The following is a 17,833-nucleotide window of genomic DNA, read 5'->3' on the forward strand; positions in this document are numbered from 1 at the left end:
CCGAAGTCTTTTCTTTTCAAGCCTGAACAACCCCAGCTCCCGCAGCCTGTCCTCGTAGCAGAGCTGCTCCAGCCCCTGGATCATCCTTGTGGCCTCCTCTGAACACGCTCCAACAGATCCACATCCCTCTTATGGTGTATATATATATATTGGATGATGGGGAAAAATCAAGAATTACTACAACCAGCCTGCAGCATACTGTGTGGAGCCACATCAGAATGGACAGGTTATTTTTTTCAGCTGAGTGCTGGTCCCTCACTAGCAACCTGAAGAGCCTGCAAAGGTTCCTTCCTTTGCACAGTGGTGCCTGGTGCTGTGGGAAGATGGATGAGCTTTGGTGACATGCCCAGGCCAAGTCTGGCATGGCATCCTGCGGCCTGTTCCTCTTCAGAAGTGCTGTGGCAAGTGAGGCAGAGGTATCTCAATGGCTCTGGGGAAACCAGCCACAGCTGGTGAGGGCAACTGAGAGACTGTGCTGATGGTGGTGGCTGGCCCAGGGCACACAGTCCTCTGGAGCACAGTGCCTGGAATTGGCCTTGGTGGCAATACAGCTGTGTTTGTGCAGAGGTGCTTCTGGGTGGGGCTCTGGTGGGGTGAACAGCCTGAGCCACCCAAAAGTGGTTCTTGAGGGAGCCAGGCTGAGTGTGTACACCCAGGACACACACTCCACAGTTCTTATCAACAGCCCACAGCCAAAAGAAAGCTGCCAGGATGCAACTGTTCTCACTAATCTGATCACTCTGGTTTCAGATTTGCTGCCTCTTTGGTGCAAATCTCATCAAAACTGATGCTCCTAAAACACATCAGGACATACAAAAAGGAACACGGTGCATGTCAGCTGTGTAAGCTGCACATGCTAGAAACCTGTATTTCTAGTGTGGGAGGCTAATTGTCATCTGAAATGGGAAGGAACAAACATAGACCCACTCTGAATCGCAGGGCAGACTGGGGCACGTGGTTAGCATGGGCATTTCCATTTCGTTTTACAGGGAATGTCCACGCAGCACTGTGCCTCCCAGTAAACCTGTACCCACTTCTTGGGGCTGTAAGAGACCATGCCTCCCTCCCCACCTCAAGTTTCATGATCTATTTTGAGAAAACAAGAGGTGAGAGGTGGTATAGGAAGGGGAAGAGGCAGAATAGAAATAAACAGAAGGTCTGAAACTCCTGTGTACAACCCTGGTATGTTCTGGATCCTGAGACCACAGCTCAATTTACATTCACTGAGTGTAGGTAAACCGTGCTGCAACTTCAGATCCAAAATATCCATGTATCAATAAGAAGCTGGCTTCAGAGGAAAAAGTATTCCATGGGCCAAGGTTCCAAGTTACACGAAACATGGTAGTGCCATGGAATTGAAGGCCCACGTGAGTATGCCGATGGCCATAGCAGCAGACTGGAGACTCAAATCTCCATAGCAGCACTGTGCTGGTCCGGGCGTTAGTTTATCTCCTTATACTTTCTCTTGGTGTTAGAACTACCTTGAAAAAAAAGCAGTGAGCAGTCCTAGGTGCATCTTTGTGGGACCGAACAGTACACACATATGGCTTACCTGAACAATTAGTTTATTTTCTTTATCGGGCAGAATTCGGTAGGTATAAACGCAATTCCGGTACCTGAAACAGAACAGTGGAGGTATGGTTAGATCCATCTCCTGAAGGGAATTGCACCATGGAACCCCTCCCGGTGAGAAAAGGTATTGAAAGATCCTGAGACACATAGATGGCTTCATGTGCAACGGTTTTAAATATTTCTCCTTATTTCTTTCCTTGGAGTCCGTGAACTAACGCAAACCTGCAGAGTTCCTGGTCACTGAGACATCTCTGCAGATGTCACTGCAGAAAGTGATATCAGCATCAGCCTTAGAGTGAGTTATTCAACTCTTCTTCTGGCCAGAAAGAAAGAAAACACCAAATGGCTTTAGCTGTCAGTAGAGTGGGTGTCTCAGGAAGGAATGAAAAAGCAGAAATCCAAAAGACACAGGGCCAAAAATCAGCAATGAATGAGTAAATTGAAGGGCTAGTATAAGCGCTGACTTGAATTGGAAAAAACAAATAATAGATTCCAGCTAAATCACATAAGACAGCTGATTGCTAGGTATGTTTTCATGCCCAAATCCTAAACAACAACCACCTAAATGAAACCACATCTCCCTATCCTGGTGCGGGCTCACACTGTACACATGCATCTGCAGATCAGCCCTAACAAATGTTTTGTCCCAGTTGAATTCAATTAGATTCTTATTTAAGCAGGGATGGAAGAGTCTTTTGCCCAGTGGAGGGTCAGACTAAGAGCCTAAGGGAAGCCTGAGCAGTGCTCTAACACGGTGAGCATGACCTTCCTCAGCAGTTGCTGAGCTTTGTCGAGCTTGGCCAAGAAGTGTTTACTGCAAAAAATATATTTTTACCTTTCTCCCAGGTGAACAACAGATTGATCGAATCTTTTAAGCCACCGGCAAAGCACTCTGTTGAAACATGCAACATGGCTTTAAGCTAGCAAATTATGCTGGCTTCAACCCCTTCCTCTCAAAGCAAAAAACCAGAATCCACTCTCAGAGCTTCCCTGGCAGTAACAGAAACCCTGAGCTACCTGGGCAATAGTCATGAAATGTGCACTGAGATCACCCCTCCAGCTGGGGAGATCAGACAGATCAATAAAACATCCTCATCTCTTTTACAGTTATGCTGTGAGTCTATTCATCATATGCCTTTCAGAATCACTCCATGCAGGAAAGAAAAAGAGATTGCCAGGGTTTTCAGCAGCCTTACACAAGGAGTCACAAAGAGCAATTGGAAATGAAATTACTCATAAATTGTAGCTGAGTTTTTCCAGGGTGTTTGGAAGATTTTGTACAGTACCCATATGAACCTGTGGATCTTTTGATAGTATTAATGCACCAAACACAGAAGAATTAGAACCGCTCCCAGATCTCAGTACCACTTCACTGAGCAATGTAAGACCATTTCACAGGCACCTATTCATTCACACATCCAAGGATCTGGCACAGAGCTGAAAGTAACAGAGGTGATCCCCAGCTGCTCTGGATTGCCACAACACCGCTAATTTCACCGAGACCAGAGCAATTAACACCAGATGAGGATATGCCTTGAGGAAGGGTATGAGTTTTGTTTTTATCTGTCAATGCAGTTCTCTTACACCATTTCCTCCTGCTGATATGCAAACAGGGCTAAGCAGAACTGCTCATGCAGCTGATGAGAGAAAATTTCTGTGTGTGGAGATTATGAAACTGATAAACAAACCAGCTCAATGGCTCTTGCGTCACAAGAGGACCCTCCTTGTTACCTTCACAGAAAGTGCTCCATCACACAGGGTTTAGGAGGCTGCTGTCGTAATACTTGTAAAGAGCTGGAAGCTGAGGACAGGTAAGATCAGTGGAAGAAGAAGGAAAGAAGGGCTGTTGGGCAAGACAGGAGCAGGGAGGGGCACTTATTTGGATCAAAAGCAGGAATCCTCTTTAGCAGTCTCCTAATTTAGTGCATGTGGATGGAGAAGACTAGGGCTCTTACTTCATTTCTAGCCTTAAGCTTTCTCTCCTCAGCATCCTGACTGTCCAGTTATGTGGTCTCAACTCCTGTCACATTCCAGGTCCTCCCTAAAAACTGAGTTGAGCTCAGAATTGCTCAACCACTGTTCAGACTGTCTGTGTGGGGGGTAGATATAAATTCAGCCTCAGCTTAAACATGTCAGCAAGTACTTGGTCATCTCTCTGTCCTCTCAACCAACCAGAGAAGGAAAGGGGACAAGGCTTGTATTTGCTCTTTCCTCTCCTGCCGTACATGTTTTTATGCACTGGTGATGATGTGCATACTGGGAGCGCCTGGAAATCCTTAGCCGGACTGCTGTGCTAGGCATGGTGCCAGCTGCACCGTGAGAGAGCTATCTCACAGGCAGTGTCCTCTGGGAGGGATCCCAAAGCTGCAGCTGGGTTTTGAGGGTCATCTCCAGAAGTGTTGTTAATCCTGCAGCCATTCACACACGAGTTAGCAGCAGAAGATCTCCAGGAGGAATGACACCTCTTCAGGCACAGGAGGCTGAGAATGCTAAGCAGGCTCTTTCTGATCTCAGGATCCAGGTATTCCCCTCCAGGTGAGTTAAATTCCCCTCCATTTTTTGCCAATAAGCTGGCAGATCAAGTGATCCAGGCACAGAGAAAGGAGGAGGAAAATGACTTTTCTTCTTGCCTTTTATGGGGCAGCGTGACCAGCAGAGCAGAGGACAGCAGTGCAGGAGGAGGAGCGTTCCCTCTGCTTTTGCTGACTACTTTAACTCTCTGCTAAGTTAAATGCTGCTACTCTAAGTTTCAGAAAAGGAGGAGCGGCACTCTTAAAACGCCCTGCAAACACACCTCCCTTACTTGTCTATACTTACACAAGCCCTGTTTTCCTAAGGCAGCTCTTGCGAAAACTCACTATTTCATTCTATGATATAATAAATGGTTTTCTGGATTGTGACTGATCTGCCCAGTAAATATTAGGGCTTTGTAGAATATGACACTTCTTTTTCAGAGCAAATTTCATGGGTTTTTGTTTATCTATACACAGTTGACACTGTCTCATTTTCAAACATAACTCTTTTTGTGAAAACCTTTTGCAGTCAGGCTTTCAATTCCCCTCTCTCTCTCATTCTTTGTCTCTAGCCTCTCTGTTTTTTAAACAGAAGCAACCAAAGAGCTCAAACTTCAAACATCTTCCAGTCAATAACACAGCTGAAACTGATACATCTCTGAGGAAGTTTTCAGCTTCAGCAAAGCTCCCATTTTGTCAAAATGACATTCAGAGGGAAAGACTTATTCACCACATTTAACCCTTTCTCTTCACAAACTAACTGCAAGCCAGCATAAGCTGAAGGCTTCACGCAGAAGTTTGTGTGACATTTCTCAGACTGTAATTACTGCCAGCCCTGAGCACCACAAATCCAGCTGCTCTTGGCTGACAAGGCTGGGTGCTCCCCATTTCTCTAATCAAGCCATTCATGTTAACCACCTCAGAATGGATTTAAGAACATAACCTTTGGCTCCCGGTTCAGAAAATGCTGGTCATGATATTGTTTCTGTTTCCTGATCCCTTGTCTTTCAAGTCACAAAAGGCTTTCAAAGTTGGCTGCGTAAACATTTACAATGGAAAAACTTATGCAAATGCACATTAGCAGACATTTCTACAGCACCCTCTCCTTCTATAATCCTCATCATCACTCCATAAAAATAATTTGTGTACTTACTGGTTACAAGGCAAATTAAAGAGGTAATAGTAAAAAGCACTCAATGGAAACAACAGTCTACTCATTCCCTGAGTTGCAAGTTGGGCCCTCAGCCCACGGTACACGTTTGCCCCTCCTTCCTCACTCCTGTCCTGGCTATTCATCTGCAGCCATCCTTCTTTCTCTGCTCCCTCCAGAAAGACAAAACTCTTTCCTATGTTAGTGCAAACGTCATAGCAGGCAGGCAGAGAAGCTGTCTGCACTTTGAGAACGCCCCTGTTAACCAACCACCGATCTCTAATAGTCCAACAGACAGTTACCCGCTCCTCTGTTTTTCTGCAGGTTAATCCTCTGCAGCAGACTGTGCTGTCATCAGAATTCTGACCTCAGAGACAAGCAGTTAGACCAGAGTTATAAACAGCAGCACCACCTTCACCACCGAAAGAAATACACTTTCAGAAACAAACTACACCTTGTAATTTAATGTGGGGAAAGGATAAATGAGTTTTGTTAATCTGCTGCACAATGGCAGCAAAGAGAATCCAAATGGCAGCACAGGGACCCACCGAGGACCTAACAGAGACCAACTGTTTTATTTCTCTGTATGCAAAGTCAAATGCCTCAGACTTCACTTACTGACTTCAATCTTGTCTTGCCCCTGCACTCCTGCCACCAGGAATAGCACCTGCCCCTCACAAACTCACAGCAGAAGGCCTTGCTCTCTGGTCTACAGCCCCAACCCAGAACGGGAGGGGCCAGGGCTGCCAGCACTTTTCTCCTTTGCCTATTTCCCACATGAAGTATTTACCCAATGAGCCACATTAATGATGCAGATAGAATCACCACTGTGCCGGGTATATCATGTACAGCTCCAGGAATTATTTCAAGCCTTTTGCTGAATGGGAAACCACATCGTACAAGCAGGTGGGTCAAACACACACGGAACCAGAGCAAGAAAATTGCCTGGGAGGGTACCCATGCTCGGTACCCGGGTTGTTAAAAGTAAATACCTGCCCCAAGTTAGCAGGCTCAAAGAGATCAAGAGGTTATTTTCTTTCATAGCACTTGCGCAGTATCTTTGATTATTCGCTGCTTTTGAATCAAGAGTAACATGAGCAGTACAGCCGCAGAAGAATATGGGTTTGTTCAGCCTGGCCCTGCTCCCAACCCTTCCCTATCCCATGGCCCAGCCAGGTGAAACCAGCTGTGCTCTGATGTGGGCTGCACCTTCCCAGGGTGTACAGCGCCTGTTTGCCTCTCTGCTGAAGAGGGTGCAGGGGGTAACACCCTGCACAAGCAGGGACAAAAGTGTCCGCGTGAAGCGCGAGGTTGAGAGCTGTACTTACAGCACGCAGAGTGCATATGCCGAAGCAATTGACTCACTGGCCCGCACAAGGAAGCTGCCATCCTTGCCTACTTTGGAGAGCAGGTCTTCGGCTCTGGAGCGAGTGATGTTGCCGTGGTACCAGCACTGATCCATCTCTGGAGCTGGAGGAAACTTGAATGCCAATACAGGAGCTGCCAGAGCCGCCTGTGTGTCTGTGTGTAACGATCAGGCAGCTTCAGCTCACCAGCTTCCTGTTTCAATAGTACAGAGAGGGAAAGGAAACTCAGCCGCGGACAACTTCCTCAACTCAAACAGCTCAGAGAGTGAACGTGACATGTTCCTGCAGCCCCTGCCCTCTCCCTTCATGCTGCAGCTGAAGTGGCTAGCGAGCCCATGGGTCCCTGCCTTTCCCTCCCCCTTCATGTCCTAATACTCCGTGTCAAAACATCCCAGCTGGAGATCTCTGCTGCTTACCCACCAATGCAGTCCCCCAGGCTTTGGTGGCCTGCTTTTACAACCTCTTGCCAGACCCTTTGAGTTCCCATCTTTTTCCCATCTGTCTGTCCAACCTACTACCAGTCTCCATAGGGAATAAATCAATCTGAATGATCAGAAACACACTGTGCATTCAGATACTTAGCACTGTCCCCTTCCCACCTTGTCTAGTCCTCACACTTAGATGGATGCAAGGAAGGGACTTCAAAGAACTGGGGGGAAAAAAAAGAAAGAAAAAATAAAAAAAATAAATAAAAAATTACTCTTGCATGTTTCCATGTACAGGAGCAGACTAAGAGGCTGATTTGCTCTGGGGATTTGTTACCAAAGCTCCCTGTGAGCTACTGTGAGATGGATTCAAAGATTTTTCCTACTATAAATCCCCAAAGGCAGGATGGAGCAAAGCCATTTCTGGCAACCTGCATCAGAGAAGGGAGAACTGGAGCTTTCACTTCCCTTTTCTTTGTCTGTACATCTGTCCCTTGCCAGTGCTGTGTGGCATGCTCAGTGCTGCATCTCTGAGGCAGAGCAATGAGGGACATGTCACAGCAAGCTAGGGGCACCGCCTGCATGGCAAATTTGGTTGTCTATCCTGTACCCCCAACCATTCTGCATGTGAAGGCAGCACTTCAGCACATCTGCGTTTGTGCTATACCTAAAACCAGCAGCTGAGCTAGGACTCTGCCCAGGACTCGAGAAGAGATCCCAGGAAAGGCACAGACACTGCTAGCCCTACACAACCCTCACCTTCCGAGCCAGGAGAAGCGCTGGAATTACGGTACCTGGATCACGTGTGGGAGAGCTGTCCCTGCACACAGCACGGACAGCAAGGCAGGTTAGAGCAGCCTACCACTGAATCAGGAGAAACTAAAATTATTGAGTATGGAGAGGGAGAAGAGCCCACCATTCACCCCTGCCAGCCTTCCTGGTGCTTCCAGTTATCCAGATGTCTCATCTACAATGTCTAGTTTAACCTTAGCCATTGATATTAAACAGTGGGCATCAGCAATTAAAAATTGTGGGGCCAGCACAGGACCCTGCTAAATGGTCAGAACTGCAATGTGCAGGGTTTCCTGTCCATGCTGAGCAAGCACTGTCTACAGATCAAAATTAGCTCAGCTGGACCTGCCCTTCAGCTTCAACCAGATCCACAAAGGGCTTTAGGAGCCAAATGCCCATGGATTCAGGTGCCTAAATGGAGTCATACACTGAATGCTGTAAAGTGGGTCTGCATGGCCAGTAGCTGTGAGCTCTTGTATGCTACAGAGTGGTTACAAATCCTATTCTGCCTGCAGAGTGCTTACAAACCCTATTCTACCTACTGAGAAGAGTGCCTGCACATGGCCAAGGCACTGTGCAGCTCTTGCGATGGTCCTGCCTGGCCCCAGTGTGCTGCTAGCCTCACCTGTACCAGCTCCTTGGGTTTTCTGATACTTACAGTAGCTTCTTCGGACCACAGCTGCAGCAGGAAGCAGAACAACTCTGAATGTCAAACCACTGCTCAACCACACAGTGCTCTCCATGCAATGGACCCATATGTGGATGCAGAGTGGATGGAACTGCTGCGCAACATGAGTTTTGCTGGAATGAAACTGTTCAGAGAGCTTCTCCAGATCTACTGCAAGTTAATGCAAGGTAACGGAGAGTTACAAGCCCTCATTAGACACCTGAGACTGATTAGCTGCATACTTAACATTTAACTCCCTTAACTCCCATCCATGCTGCCACCAACTTCAGATTTTGGCAAGCTGCTGCTATTTCCTTCAAATGTGTGAATCCTCTGTCCAGCCACACATAACTCCTTGACTTGGAGGTATAAGCAAGGGAATGGGATCCAAACAAGTGATGATTGTGGCAATAAGATATGCAGGCTGGTTCAAGGAAAGTATTTCTTGGTCCTAAAAGCAAGCACAGTATGGCTCCAGCTGCGCAAAAGGTGAATCCTAATGCCCTAGCATGAACAGCTCTGTGATCCCTCATGGCTTGTTCACAACACTCTCTGAAGAGGAAATGGCACCTCTTTTACTTCTCCTGGCAGTGGCACGTGAACTTCACAGCACTGGAGAGAGACCCATCCCTGCGGGTCAGCACACAAGCACATGCGTACCCTGAACTACCTGATCCCCAGAGGACAGTGGTAACATCTTCTGTCCCACACAGACACAGGAGGCTGTTCTGCAGAAGGTACTTACACCATCCATTTTCTTTCCCTTTGTGCCTGTGTCAGAGAAGGCTGGTGAGTAGAACCGAGGAAGAAGAGATTAGGGCACTTATCTCGAGGGGAGATTGATTGTTTGCCATAGAGGGGGAGTGCGGTGATCAGCCTGTACCAGTTACCTGCCAGGTGATACTACAAATGTAGCCAGTGCAGCCCTAAGATTTCCACAAGGAATAGGATGTGCTTTCAACCATCTACACTGTCATGCCACAGTCAGGACAAAGCACTATGTAAGAGCTACCCTTGGAAAACAAAAGAACAATGGGTACATCTGTCAGACAAATCCAACCTAGACTCAGCAGAAGCTTTTAGATAACTGCAGCAGCAGCAGCAATAATAATTCACTTAAATTTTCTTGAGAGAGTGAGTCCACAGACAAAGAACTGAGGCATGTTTGATGTTGGATAACCAACAATTACAGCCCTGGCAGTCTATTAACAAAGCAAAGATTATTTTTCCCCATGTTAGGCTTTTATTCCAAGCTGTCTCTCAGCCATTGCAATAAACACTTTAGATAAAGTGAGTTTGCTACCGATGTCCAGGTAGTATTGTACCAGGTGGCTGTGAACTCACCAGCCTGTCCAGAAGCAGTGGATAAATACCGTCTGTAGCACATTCAAGATGCACAGTGGTCATCCCAAGCCCCCACATATATCCAGCCTGTCCACTGCATCAGCACAAACACTGCAAGGCTTGGACAGAAGAAAAGTTCTCAAATATGCATTTTCATATCATCAAACAAAAGTATTTCATAGCATGTCTGATGAGGGATGTTAAGTCTATAGGACAGCAGTTAGCTTTGCTGAAGTGTAAATCTAAGTTTAAATATAACATTCCCTCATCAGGCATCAGTAACAGGTTATTGGCCACAAAGGTGTATTTAGACCCTGGCCTACATCTAAAGAGCATGAGTAATATCCACAAAATACCATTTGGCTGAGCCACTCTGTGCTACTGCAGCCCAGCACATTACTGACCTGCTGCTTGGGAAAGGCTCAGCAAATTACAGATGTATTTGTGACGGCCGTGAGATCTCTTCATTCCCTTGGTACCTGAAGCCTCTGGGTGCCCTAAACCAAACCTAGATAGTGAGAAAAAATCAGAGCCCCTTCTTTCACTACTCCTGAAAGCTATCACAAGGGTGGGGATGCTGAGCAAGTAGAGACTCACAGACCTGAGCAGTGAGAGCGCAAAGGATCCTATGGGACCTGCTAGTGTTCCCCAAAGGGGATGCATTCTGAGAGCACTCTGGAAAGCAGATATTTTTTCTTCACCAGTAGAACAAACAAGTATCTTTTCCTTGGTGCCATTCCACACTTGTACATACACAGAACACAACACAAGCACAGACTGGTTCATAAAGCAGAATTTTGTCCAGAGGCAAGGGTTAAAACTTGCCCAGCTCCATTTGCTCTGACGTGTCTCCCTTGGTACCCATTAATTTCTGGTCACTCCCCTTGTCTACTCATTGCATAATGCCTCCTTTCGAATCCCACTGTAGCCTCAGAGCAGCATCTGTCTCACCAAAACTGGGGCTGTTTCCTTCAAAAACTTGCTGAAAATCTGTCTACGTTGCAGACCCTTCCAGCTTGAGCACTCTCATCCTGCTCTGGGCTTGACAAAAACCCAAAAAGGTCTTGGAAGGTCCCCTTCCTCCAGCACCTGTGCCTTTGTACTTTGCTGGAAGTGGGGCAATGTATTTGTCTGACACACAGCCTCACATGCCAATAAGACTCTGCAATAACAACAGCCATGCTTGCAAGACATTGAGTTGTCCATAATATGAGCAGTTACTGTGTGGACCATAGCTTAGAAGTCATGTCAGAAACATCAGCCAAGAACTTCCCCTCCTGACTATTAAGGGGGAGCTCCCTCTGCAGACCTGTCCTGATCCTGCAGTTTCGATACAGGCAAAATGCCACGTCTGCCACTTGCCCTGTCCCCAAACTTGGGGGGGCCTGGTGTCCTGCATAGGTCCTGCTGTCACTGCTCAGGGAGAAGGAACAGCTGGAGCTCAAGGCTGTGGTTTTCTTGTAAGAAAGTGCAGCTTCTCAGTGCAGTGTAAGCAAAAGGGCAAATACACAAGAACATACAGCTTGAGAAGCAAGGAGAAGGCTGAAATTAGGCAGAAGTAAGTCCCTGGAAGGCCTGAAAACTCAGCAAAGCATCACCAAATCCACTGCAGAAGTGGGCAAGGAATATCCCGAGAGCAAGGCATCCCATAGCCTTCCTGAAATGAGAAGAAGCAAGGCCTGAAAGCTAGAGTTGGCAGCAAGTCCTACAGTGACTGCAAGAAGCAGCGCACCTAACCAGAGCCAAGGCAGAAGGTCACTGCAGACATAGAGTAGGAAGCCCAGTGTCGTCTCTGGCACTTTCTTCACAAGGTACTAAATGCAGCTCAGAATAAAAATCACTGCCCTCTGTTCCCACGCAGTCCCTACGCTGCCAGCATGCATGTCCCTAATCAAGTCTATCGGAGGCTTCAAGGCAAGAAGTTCTATACGTGCCTGTTTTGAGCACACGATGTTTAAGATGGCAGCCAAAGGGAAAAGCGAGAAGTGAGAACAAGCAACAGAAAACGAAACCAAACACATGTCCGGTTTTAGTATGTTTAATAGACTTCATAATCTACAGCCGCCATGAGGCAATGCCAAACTAAGGGCACAGGAGAATGAAAAATCTTTAGCTGAAAGATGAAAACGGGCAGTGAAAAGAAGAATTAGAAAAGGTGGTTTTCAGAGGGATTCTGATGGAAAGGCTCGAGACTCAGCACTCTGATGGAAAAGCTTGCTTCAAAGTGAACATTACAAAGATTATCTCTTCACATTGTCGGTGGGTCCCATATTCAAAGAGGCAAGAGAACAAGGGTGATCCATCTGGCCCAATCCCCATGTACTGTAGATCTGAATAAGCACAGAGGCCCTTGAAGAGGATGCTTGGTTTTGTCCAGTGCGTTGGATTTAAAGGGCTTTTGTTAAGGTAAATTCCTAAATCTCTTCGACCCTTTGGGTCTGTAGGATGAGTGTAGAGCAACCAACTATCTTGGCATCTGGCATTGAGGGGAGGTGGGAAGGCAGTAACACTTCCATGACATCCCGAGGGAGGTTCTACCAGCATTTCAACCCGCTGGCCTCCCTCAAAGTCCACCCCATGGTTGTAGCTGACAGCCTGGATTCTGGCTCCTCTGCTGCTCCTTGCATTGCAGTAGAGGACCTTCCTGCCACAGGTGTGTACCTCTGCTACCTGGCACTCCACCGCGCTCTCCTCCCCCACGAAGTTCCCCATCTCCCATGTTACGCCGTGGTCAGAGCTGATGAAGCAGAAGGCGTGAGGGACAGGGTGTTGCTTAGGGTCCAAAATACGATATGCGTAGGCAGGAATTACAAGGCTCCGGGCCTCATTGCGCAACTGTAATCCATGACCTGGCCCCACTGCAAAAGTGGCCCAATTCTTGTACTCAGTACTAATGGTATCTTCGGTGACATCCTGGGCAGGGCTCCAGGTGTGTCCTTGGTCCACACTAGTGACATAGCAGAGACGTACCAGGTTGATCTTTGTCCTGAGCTGATGCTGCTCAGAGATCTTTCCTGGGACAGCTATGAAGAACAGGATCAGTTTCCCTGAGACCTCGTCATAAACAGGACAGGGGTTCATAGATCGGTGGTCTTTCAGCTGTGCACTGACAATGGTTTCCATCCTACTCCACTGCCAGGGCCCGTGTGAAGGGAGACAAGAATGAAACACACCATTACAAATAGGTCCACGTTACGGTATAAAGGTGCCTGGATAAAAGCTAGAGAAGAGCATGAGAAGAACAGAAGAGAAGCAAGTTAGTAGATAGAGTGAAAAACAGGAAGACAATTGTACTGGCATTGCCAAACGTAAGTGAAAATTTTTTGGATGACACAACACACATGCATTTAACCAAATAGGTGAGTTGTGTCATTTTTAAATTACACAGCTATCAGCTCCCCAGTGAGTAGTATCTCAATGCAGCTAGTGTCTGGTGACACTGTTCAAAAAATGACAGTATCTGCTTTCAGAAATTCTTACAAATTCGTATCTTTATGAAACACAGGCATGCCTAATGGTCAAAGTGTGCGGGTACAGACATTGTGCTCTGTCAGGGTTCTTAGGAAGTCAGCTAGATAACCGAGACCTTTTCAAGTATCCTGGATGCTGACAAATTCTTTTCCACACGTGAATGGGCATCCCAGCCTACAGGGACACACCTTGCTAGAGCCGATTGCAGGCCTTTACACACTATGGTGTGGAAATTTGGACCCCAGGTTGTCCAACACAGAAAATAGGTCACAGGGCAGGTATAACCAGCCTCCAAGCCCTGTCTTTCTTTAAATGAATAGCATGTAACACAATCACATTTCTAACACTAACATTGCAATTAGAAAATTATCCTGACGTAGTGTTATTGGCTTGGTAAAAGAAGCAGTATTTTCCAGTAAGATTATATTAATTAGCTTTTCTATCCTGACTTGCTGATTATCCTTTTTGCTCATGTCTTATCTTCTTCTGTTCAATCGGTATTAACTTTTTTGGAATACTTAATATTTCCATTTTAAGAAACTCTGGCATGCGAACACAAATTACTAAGTTTATGACCAACTGAGCCCTACTTAACTGAATTACAGGGGGTTACACAATATGTTACCTGAATGGTATGACACTGCAGGTGCACTCAGAGGCTGCTTCTGCTAGACAGACTCCAGCTCTTAAGAGTCTATAATCTAGGACAACCAGTCACCAATGAGGGATTGGAATAGAAAAATATAATGACTTTTTTTTTCCAAGACATTAATGCATTTGCAAATGCAAAAAGTTATTATAAATAGAGTATCCACCACCCCCAGTCACCCAGCAAGATAACTGTTAATAATAACTGGTAGATTAATAAGGTAGCCAATTCACTGGCACAGACAAACCAGACGACACTCTTTTGCGTGGGGAGACTAGCTGTTCTCAATTGTTTTTTAAACCAGAAATTAGTCCTAGGAAGAGGAATTAAGAAAAAAAGAGATAGTGATTGCTAATTCACTCCTCCCTATCCCTGTGGCATGCCCATTTCTGCCTCTCCTCTGCATCTTTGCTGTCATGACATGACTTTTGTCCCATCTCTCTATCTGCTTCCCCAGCTCTGCAGTCACTGGGCAAAGCCATGCCCAGAAAATCTCCTCCACTTGCCTCCTTCAGTCCCCCCAACAGCTGCCCAGTCATGCAGTCAAACAACCAGCAGTTATAATGACACTTGTGTTATTTGTAAGCAGATTTGTCTCCTATAACTGAGGAGGTGGAGAGGCTGCTCTCTCCCGACAGCAAGAGGGCAAACACCTTCAACTCATCTAGGGACAGGGGAGCAGTACAGGTGGGTCATCTCCCTCATTTTCTCCCGACAGTGGTACCTGGACGTGGTGTGTGGTTGGGTCATACGCGCCTCTGCGCATCGCTATGAGCTTCGCGTGTTCGTCCACCACATCTTCTCGTTCCTCGGCGAATGCCAGGATGATGCTGAAACGCGGCAGGTAGAGCAGGGCAGGAATTCGATAGCTCCAGGTGCCATTCTGGAACAAAGTCTCTTGCTTCAATATAGGAAACGAAGCCATCGTGCTAGGGGGAAGAAGACAAAACGCATTGCATTTTGACCCACCGTTAGCCCTGCAAAATGCAACGGGGCAGATTCCGCTGCTTTTCACCCTCCCTGCTGAGTGGAACCTGTCCTGTGCTGAAATATAATTTCTGCTACTTTCATCTTTGTCTTTTTCTTGTGCTTTTCCAAAGTGAACCCACGTGTTGCCATACTAGCTGCTGGCAACATAGGCCAGGCTTACCCCGGGAACAGCCTTGTTGGTCTTCCTGGAATGACGTAAGGTAAGTACATTAAGTAGAGCTGTCTATGGTTTGTTTTTCCTTTTTAATTAAATTCACAGGCTGAGATTTTTGTGAGTTTGCTTTGTAATTCAGAAGATTGTTGACAATCAAGTATTACAGTATTTTCCCCTCAGAAGAACATTACTGCCTTTGTTCATGGTGTTTCTGAAACCCAGCACAGAACTTCTGCTTAGAAGTTCTTGGAGCTTAGAATCCCATATAAATGACACACAGAGGCAATCACCGATCCCAGCTGTGCCCCTATTTGAGGATGGTAAGCACTGAGCATAAAAAGAGAACATCCCTCCCCCATAAGATTAAAGAACAATCTGAATGGGGTCCTAAACAGGTAGGACTTCTGGCCAGGCAAATATCTTGTCATCTGTACAGTGACTCAGAAGGAACATGAGGAAGGCAAACATGAGAGGGCACTTAGGGAAGTGCCCCCACATCATCTCTCTTCCTCTCCTCAGACCCACTCAGCCCTCTGTTCTCTTGCACCAAGCCTCTCCTGCAAACTCATTTACTCTGCTAAAACCCCACTGGCTCAGGGGAATTATGTCTGAGGGGAGAAATAAAAAGGATCTCTGACATGATACACCAGAAATTGAAGGCATGAATATCCCCTGCTCAGCAGAGGGATGGAAGATAGAAAAAAAAAAAAAAATCAACACCAAAACCCTAAATCAAGCCTTAAATCTCTGACGCACTGAGTGGGTAGGATGGCAGAGAGAAGATGACAATACACTATGAGTAAGAAATTCAAATGCCTCCTACATTGGCTGAGGCAAGACTTGCTGCGCTCTTTGTTGAGGATTCTCCTATTTACCTAAATCTTGGAATGCGCTAGAGTCGCTTCTGGCCATATATCAGATCCATACGTTTTTGGACCAGATGGAAGCAAGATTGCTTATGCAGCTGCAAAGTGCATGTACCTAGCTGGAGATAGTTTCCATTCTCCCATATTACAAGAGAAAAGATATCACCCAGAAGAGCTAACATAGACTTGCTTAAAAAAAAAAAAAAAAGTTTTGATTTTCTTTACAGTGCTGATTATCAAGTTAGGAGGGCACAGATAAGCTAAGTTCCTACTCCTCTGACAGAACCATCACAGTATGCTCTATCCAGATCCATAGCTAGGCAGCAAGTATTCAAATATTCCTTGCTTCCACCTTCTAGATGCTATAAATACCTATGAGATTTTTGAATTCACAGCACTGATCAAAAGAGTCTGAACTGCATTGGTTTAGCTAAAGCCAGCTGTACAGATCCCAGCAAGTTACAGCCCCACTGCCACTCAGAGGCAAAGCCACTGGAAATAGAAGTCTATCTCCAAAGCATAGCTGCTCATTCCTCACTGTCACTGACAGTGAGAACAGCCAGCAGCACCGCTACTATGCAGAAATGTTACCGGAATTTGATCGTAGCTATCCCTGAAGAAAGGTCCTCTTGAAGAAATAATTGTGCTGTTCATTACTTACCAGCATGGATCTGGCTATTTATATAGACCACAGCCGTGGCAATTTGATCATAGCTACCCCTGAAGAAAACAAGAGGACCTTCCTAGAAGAAATAATTGTGCTGTTCATTACTTACCAGCATGGATCTGGCTATTTATATAGACCACAGCCGTGGCTGTGTTCTCATGGCTCCTGAAACAGAAGCTCACTAGAGTGCTTCCAGACTATTTAAAGGGAGATTAGTCAGCCTGTCTAGTGCAGTACAGGTTCCCTAGCATTCCTGATTCCTGCTCATGACGCCATTTGGATACTGCGATCTTGCTTCAGGGCAGGGCGAGAAGGATATCAAAAAAAAAAAAAAAAGGAAAGAAGAAGAAAGAAAAGGAAGAGAGAGATCTCACAATCTCACAAAGCCCCCAATGCAAGTGCTCTGGAAGGCCATGCTGCAGCCTACTGTGCCCAAGTCCTTCCCATACAAGCCTGTCGTCTGCAGACGTCTCTACCCCTGCTCTTCGTCGCTCCTTCAGGGCAGGGCGAGAAGGATATCAAAAAAAAAAAAAAAAGGAAAGAAGAAGAAAGAAAAGGAAGAGAGAGATCTCACAATCTCACAAAGCCCCCAATGCAAGTGCTCTGGAAGGCCATGCTGCAGCCTACTGTGCCCAAGTCCTTCCCATACAAGCCTGTCGTCTGCAGACGTCTCTACCCCTGCTCTTCGTCGCTCCATGAGATGCCGAGTGTGGGTGTCACAACACTCTTCTTTTCCTTTTATTGCCACATGGGGATTGAGGAAAGGTGGGATGTTAAAAGGCTGAGAACAGCTGCCATAGAAACAAGCCTGAGGTTCCTGGACACAGCACCCACAACTATAGGCAAGGAAAATGCTAGAACCAAGCGACTCGTCCACCTATTCAGAGACTAAACAGGGAGATGTGCGAGTGTGTGTGTACACACATTTGCATATATACGCTCCCTACATACAGTGTGTGTATTTTGTCTGTACACATATATATACACATACACACTATGGATCCATCTGTAGAGAAACTCTTCCATCCTTTTTTAAACACACTTAAAGTCAATGTTCGGGCTTCTACCTCCTCCCTTATGAATCCTCAAGCAGAGATTGAGTCACAACAGTTTGAGCTTCAAACAAAATCTTTAAATAAGCTTAAAGTTCTTAATAGATATATAAAAAATAGTGCTGCTTTAGTTTCTTCTCCAACCAATTGGAAA

The 17,833-nt window shown here is 46.2% G+C and overlaps 2 protein-coding genes across 2 annotated transcripts in view; both read right to left on the reverse strand.

Moving 5' to 3' along the window:
• INPP5D (inositol polyphosphate-5-phosphatase, 145kDa) overlaps positions 1-6,697 on the reverse strand; it is a gene marked incomplete at its 3' end in the record, with an annotated part of 56,951 nt that extends 50,254 nt beyond the window's left edge. The window contains exons 1-2 of the mRNA XM_009877349.1: positions 6,564-6,697; positions 1,553-1,616 (exon numbers count right to left, since the gene is read on the reverse strand). Coding sequence (XP_009875651.1) covers positions 1,553-1,616; positions 6,564-6,697 — 198 coding nt within the window. The remainder of the gene's footprint in view (positions 1-1,552; positions 1,617-6,563) is intronic.
• Positions 6,698-12,023: 5,326 nt separating this feature from the next.
• Positions 12,024-14,875, reverse strand: NEU2 (sialidase 2 (cytosolic sialidase)). The gene is made up of 2 exons (XM_009877350.1): positions 14,675-14,875; positions 12,024-12,962 (listed from the first exon to the last, which is right to left on the reverse strand). The coding sequence occupies exons 1-2, from the start codon at positions 14,873-14,875 to the stop codon at positions 12,024-12,026; spliced, it is 1,140 nt and encodes a 379-aa protein (XP_009875652.1).
• Between the last annotated feature and the right edge of the window lie 2,958 nt (positions 14,876-17,833).

Source organism: Apaloderma vittatum, unplaced genomic scaffold, assembly GCF_000703405.1.
Source record: "Apaloderma vittatum isolate BGI_N311 unplaced genomic scaffold, ASM70340v1 scaffold3979, whole genome shotgun sequence".
NCBI lineage: Eukaryota > Metazoa > Chordata > Aves > Trogoniformes > Trogonidae > Apaloderma > Apaloderma vittatum.